Source organism: Corvus brachyrhynchos, unplaced genomic scaffold, assembly GCF_000691975.1.
Source record: "Corvus brachyrhynchos isolate BGI_N302 unplaced genomic scaffold, ASM69197v1 scaffold28, whole genome shotgun sequence".
Lineage (NCBI taxonomy): Eukaryota > Metazoa > Chordata > Aves > Passeriformes > Corvidae > Corvus > Corvus brachyrhynchos.
In genome coordinates, this window is record NW_008246058.1 from 3824885 (window position 1) to 3830884 (window position 6000).

Sequence of the window (6000 nt, forward strand, 5' to 3'; positions counted from 1 at the left end):
AATAGTTTCTGCAAGAAGGAGTAGAAGGCAGCAATTTGTCAGATATTCAGATTCTCTTCTCAGGGGCCTTTCCTTGGTATAAGATTAACCATAAAGGCTGTGTGGTTTTTTCCTCCTCCCATATGCTTCTCATTTAATTCCTTAAATACATGTAAGCTGGGGCACATACTTCCAAGTCAGCTGGAGATTGGAGACAGCTTTGCATTTCTGTAAGGTCCTGCTCCCCCAAATTTCCACTGGCTTATTTCCTTTCCTTCTAGTTTCTAGATGTGAATAATCTAAACAAACATAGATGTCCTCATTTAAACTAGTCATCAATCTCCTTCTATTATCTGAATAAAGAAATTGGCACCTCTGGGTCCAGTTGTCTCATTTTAGGTGCCTAGGACAGGTGCTTCAAAGGTGCAACTCCTGCAGCCTTTTTCTTGCTGCAAACAACAAAGAGAATCTCAGGTGACTTTACTGAGAAAGGTTTCTTTGCTGTTATTTTCTGCAAGGAAATGAAACTCTGGGAAGTAGCACTCTGGGTGCTAGTTCCCTTCTGTGCCCCACACATTCTTCTGATCTCCCTGCTTCTTTGTTTTCTCCTCTTCTAGTCTCTTCAAAGCCAGCTGAAATAGCTCTTCTGTTTTCAAGAAACTTAATTGGGTAATTTCTGCAGCTTTGGATGTGTCATATTGGGATTTTTAAGAAGTCCTTTATTTGGCTTTATGAAAATAATTACTTTTGGTAGCTGCTGTGTTGAATCTCTGAGCACGTATATTTCCTTTGTAGGTACCTGATTACAATGCTGTTATTAAACAACCCATGGACCTCTCCACAGTTCTCTCCAAGATTGACACGCACCAGTACCCAACTGCAAGAGACTTTCTTCAAGATATTGATCTCATCTGTAGCAATGCTTTAGAGTACAACCCAGTTAAAGATCCTGGAGGTGAGGATGTGGTTTTATCCCTAATTTGTAAAAATTTTAAATGCATAAGTTGATAAATGTCATCTGTGTACAGTAGATGTGGGATTCGATAACTTAAAAGATCCCCAGGGAGTATTTCTGGCCAAGTTGTGAGTGTTGCAGCATCAAATAAACTATTTGGGCATGAAATTGTGATAGACATGTTGACTGGAAACTACTGCTTTTGCTTTAATAATTAACATTTCTGTTGGCATGCTGAAAATATTGACTGAGAGAACCTTTCAGAACCTACCTATGACAAGAGCAAAAACATTCTAAGTAAACAAAATAAAGGAGCTCGTTGGCTGGTAGAAAGTACTCAATTCTGATTGTGAAATTTCAGATCGCCTCCTTAGGCACAGAGCCTGTGCTTTGAGAGATACTGCCTATTCCATAGTGAGGGAGGAAATGGATGAAGATTTTGAACAACGCTGTCAAGAAATCAAACAATCTCGTAAGCAAAGAGGTACATTTTTTGACACTGAGGATTTAAAGACTTGTCTCAGTATTTGTTACCAGCCATGCAAGACACAATTCTTCACTCTCTCTTCTTTATTGCAAGGTTCAGACTGCGCTTCCTCTTACTTCTGTGTATTGCCAAAGGAGGACTCTGTTCCTGGGTGTACGAAAACAGACCCAAAGTGTAATGAAAACCTGAAGATGCCAGCAGGGCCTGTAGATGCCAGTACCCCCTGTCCTAAGGGCAAGTTGTGTTTTACTCAGACTTTCTTGGAGAAGGTGCTAAAGTCTTTGTTCTTGTGACCTAGAGGTTCCTGTGATGCCTGGTCCTTCATGCCAGGGGCATTAAATTTTTTAATATGCTGCAAAACATGGGATAAATCCAGAGCTCATTCATTCAGTGTGGTTGTAAAGTTCAAGTACAGTGGCTGGTTGACATTGTAAGACACTGCCCTTGGTGGCCCAACTGATATTTAATGGCTCCTACATTGCTACTTCTTAAAGTCAGAAAAGTTGTACATGGCAGTTTCTGAATGCTTATCTAGTTTTCAGTTATATGCAGCACTGTTTTCCCCTTCCCTGTGCTCAAACATTAAACTCTATGCCACCTCTTACTGTCATTTCCAACTGAAGGGGAAAGGGTTAGAAAAAAGGGGAGCAGTAATTATAGACATGTAAAGGAAAGATCACTATTTTTTCAGTTTTACCATGAAAAAGACATGGGGAAAAAAAAAGGGTCGTGGGTCTTTTTCACTTAAAACACCCGACATGGTGTGACATGTCCTGGTCTTGCTGGCATGTCTGGGAATTTTGCCACTGTCTTGAACCATAGGCCACGTGTGGTATCCATGAATACAAAGAATGGTGGGGTTTTCTGGGAGGCAAAATGCCAAGTTTGTTTTGAACAAGGTTAACTGAGTAAGAAAGCTTGAGGTGTAAATATCTATGGATGATGTTTTTCTCCAACAAATATTCCCTTAAAAGTGTCTCTTCAGCTCTTCCCAAGGTGTGTACAACTTGTGAAGTTTACAGATTTAGAGGGCTCATCTCCAAATGCATTTCTGTTGTTCACATATTTAGATCACTTACTAAGTCACCTAATAATCTTACTTTGCAGTAATACTTCCTATCTAAAGTATGAATTTTGTGTTCATAACCTCTTGAAGCTGATAGTTTTGTGAATTAAATTCTGCAGCTGGATTTTTTTAAATCTAGTAGCTAACTGACCCCATTAAATTGCAACTTCTTCTCTAGACGCGTGTCTAGGGAGATGGGCAGTGGTATTTGAGTTCGTTTGGTCATTTTCCTTGTCAGTAAAGTAAAAAGAGGATGCTTCTTGTTTTGGATGACTTTTGCTTGTATCTCTTTGTAGGTAAGTCAAAAAGAAAACGCAGAAAGAATAGAGCGTCTTCAAGTATTGCAGCAAAGAAGAGGAATGTTCAGTTCAATAAAGAAAATAAAATTCCTGAAGATGAAAATGAAGTAGAGAGTAATGAAGAGTCTAACACAGATTGCGCTGAATTTGCAGCCTCTCAGGATGCTCCTATTGAAGAACATGAAAATGTACTTCAAGAACGACAGAAAAATGGGACAGAAAATGAAAGAGAGAGAGTTCTCCTTGTGGGTAAATCTCCTGGAAAAAAGAGAGAACATTCAGACCTTAGAGAGCAGAGTGAGATGCCAGATTGTCAAAAAGCTGGAACTTCTGAAGACGGAGGTTCAAATGGTAAGTGAAAGATCAAACAGGTCATTTACCCCCTTTTTCTTCTTAAGGAGGGATACTCTACTTACCAGGTTTTAGCCTTCTTGATTGCTGTTCTCTGTCTCTCAAATCAGTGCACAGTGTTTCTTGTATAATGGTGCTGCCCCTCAAGTTATGCCAGCAAAACTCATGTATTTCTGCAGCTGCTGGGTTTCTGATTCTGCAGTTTGTTTTTCAAATGGTACCTAACTGAAAAATAATCATTGGCTTTCTTTTATTGCATGAAGATCTTTCCAGCAATAAGAAACATAAGCTAAAAAGCTGTACTTCAAGCAGTGTGCATACAGGGTCATGTGTGGAATAGAAAAGTTATGTCCTAGTGTTAGAGTGTAAGATGTGTTTTCTAACCTAAATTACTTCGGAATTTTACAGTGCAATGCTGCAATGGCAATGTGATTTTTTTTTTTTTCCTGGTTTTACCCTGCTTTTTTTGTCTAGTGTTGTTCTTTTGTGCCCAAGTTTCTAGTTTTTATGGAGCAGTGATTTTTTCCAGAAAGGCAGTGAAAGTGTTAAGCATTTATCACTGAAAAATGATAACAGTTGTCTCTGTTGTTGCAGAGAAGTTCTCTTTTCCAAGTATGGGTTACTTCACTCATACTGTATTCCAGAGAAAGAGAAATCCTGACTTAAGAAATGTCATTCCAGATTTGTGGGTACACCGTATGACTCGTGCGAGATCTTCTCAGGTGGAAGAGAAGCAGCTGGGATGTGGTGGGAAAGCCATGAAAATTGGCACACAGAGAGTGTTTGTGGATTACTGTGAGCTCAAAGTAAGTTTAAATTTTAATTTTGTTGATACCAAAGTAGGACATTTTCTTGCTACATACAGAGTTGTAAATTAAGTCAGTTGTTAACCAATGCCAATTCAGACAATTTAGGAGAGAGATATATAGCTTGTGAAATAATTCAACCTGTCATGGACTAGGCATGTTGTTTCCACAGCTGGTCTTGCTTTTGGTGAACTAGATTTTAGGAGATTCCATTCTCTCCTAATGTAAAAGTACTTGTTAGATTTTAAAACAGCCCACTGACAAACTGCTAGTGCTGTTGGTTATTAGTGTCTTGGCAGTCTTTATGATGGACTGGGGGGTTGTTTTGGTTTGCTGTTTGCATGTTTTCATTTATTAGGAACTGGAAGAGTTTATTTGAGATTATTTTGAACTTTAAGTTAACAGGCTGACTTAAAGGTCTCTGTATTTTATCCTTTAGTATTTTATCCTTAGTATTTTATCCTTTATCCTGAATAAAATACTGCTCTTCTCAAATGCTTTCAAAATCCAGTGATGGAATATTGCATTCATATAGGTACAGTGTTACAAGGTTTTTCCAGTCCCCTGTAGGGGAGAAGTTGCTATCCTAGGATACAGCTGGAGAAAGGGTCAAAAATGTGACTAGCTGCAGGGGGGGGGTAAAAGGAGTTCCTTTGCATGAATTGGAGAGGGTAGAAGGACCTGGCCTTATTTAGGAGATGTTGCAGTGAGGAGAATTCAGGAAATTGCCTGGTTGAGATCCTGTAGGTGGGTCAAACCAGAGGGGGGCTGCTGTTTACCTGTCATGATAAGAAATTGAGTGAGAAGAGAGAAATTAACTTTTTAAGACAGGCTTCCTAAGCAAGCAAATTTCTTGGGGTTGTGTTCATAGAATGATGAATATCCTGAGTTGGAAGGGACCTACAAGGATGGAGTCCAACTCCTGGCCCTGCACAGGGCACCCCCCAACAATCCTGCCATGTGCATGAGAGCATCGTCTAAATGTTTCTTGAGCTCTGTCAAGCTTGGTGCTGTGGCCACTTTCCTGGGGAGCCTGTTCTGCTGCCTGACCACCTCCTGGGCGAAGAACTGCTTCCCTGTATCCAACCTAAATTCCCTGACACAGCTTCATGCTCTTCCCTCAGGTCCTGTCAGTGGTCTCCAAGGAGCAGAAATAGATCGGTGCCTGCTCCTCCACTTCCCCTTGTGAGGAAGCTGTTGTTCATGTCTGCCTGTTTAGAGGATCCACATAGGTTTCTCTAGAGTCAGGGTGCCAACAGCCTGTGCTCTGAAGGTACTGCCCACTGGAGAAGTGGTACAGTAGAGGCCTTACAGATGTTTCAGCTGTGAGGACAGAGCTACAGTCATGAAATCCATCTTTTAGAAAACTTCATTCCTTAACATGGGTTCTGCTGGAGCTTGCTGCTTGTGTCAGAGCCTCTTTGAAACTCACTTGCAGACAATAAGCTGGGTGAACCTCCAAACTGTAGGTGCTTGGTTTTGTTTGGGCTGGTTTTTTTTGTTTAGGGTTTTGGGTTTTTTCGTTTATTTGCTTGGTAATAGGCTTAGAACTTGACGGACACATACAAGAGTGTGCAGTCACTTATGTGGCAGCAATTAAAAAGTTTCACACTGGAAGCTGGCCATACACCTGTGCCATGTCCTACCTTTTCTGTTTATGGTTTATCTTGTGCTATTCTGAACTCCGGTTTCCATTTTTTTTCTTCAGCAAGTGTTGCATTCTATTGCCGTGGTAACTGAGAACGTCAGTATATTTCGCATGGAAAAACTATATGCTGTCCTTAGCCAGTGCATTTACCAACATCGCGAAGATGGTGACAAAAACGAATTAGTGAAGGTAACTTTTTTTGTCTTGTAGCCCTTTGTCACTGTTACGGGGGGGGGGGTGTGTGTGTGTTATGCATAAGTATGTGTGCCCTGTGAACATCATGGTTATTTAGTATTACTCACTGCTGCTTAGTTGCCTGTGTTACAAGATTTGTTCATTACAGTCTGGAAGACATTTATCCATATTGCAAAACCATTGTTGCATTTGGCTTAGTTGTTGGCAGTTTCAG

At 40.4% G+C, this 6000-nt stretch overlaps 1 protein-coding gene across 1 annotated transcript in view; it reads left to right on the top strand.

Moving 5' to 3' along the window:
• The window catches only part of ATAD2 (ATPase family, AAA domain containing 2), a 30635-nt gene that overhangs the window by 22432 nt on the left and 2203 nt on the right, over positions 1–6000 (top strand). The window contains exons 22-27 of the mRNA XM_008642616.2: positions 775–934; positions 1296–1418; positions 1515–1655; positions 2784–3137; positions 3819–3943; positions 5652–5780. Of these exons, the coding sequence (XP_008640838.2) occupies positions 775–934; positions 1296–1418; positions 1515–1655; positions 2784–3137; positions 3819–3943; positions 5652–5780 (1032 nt within the window). The remainder of the gene's footprint in view (positions 1–774; positions 935–1295; positions 1419–1514; positions 1656–2783; positions 3138–3818; positions 3944–5651; positions 5781–6000) is intronic.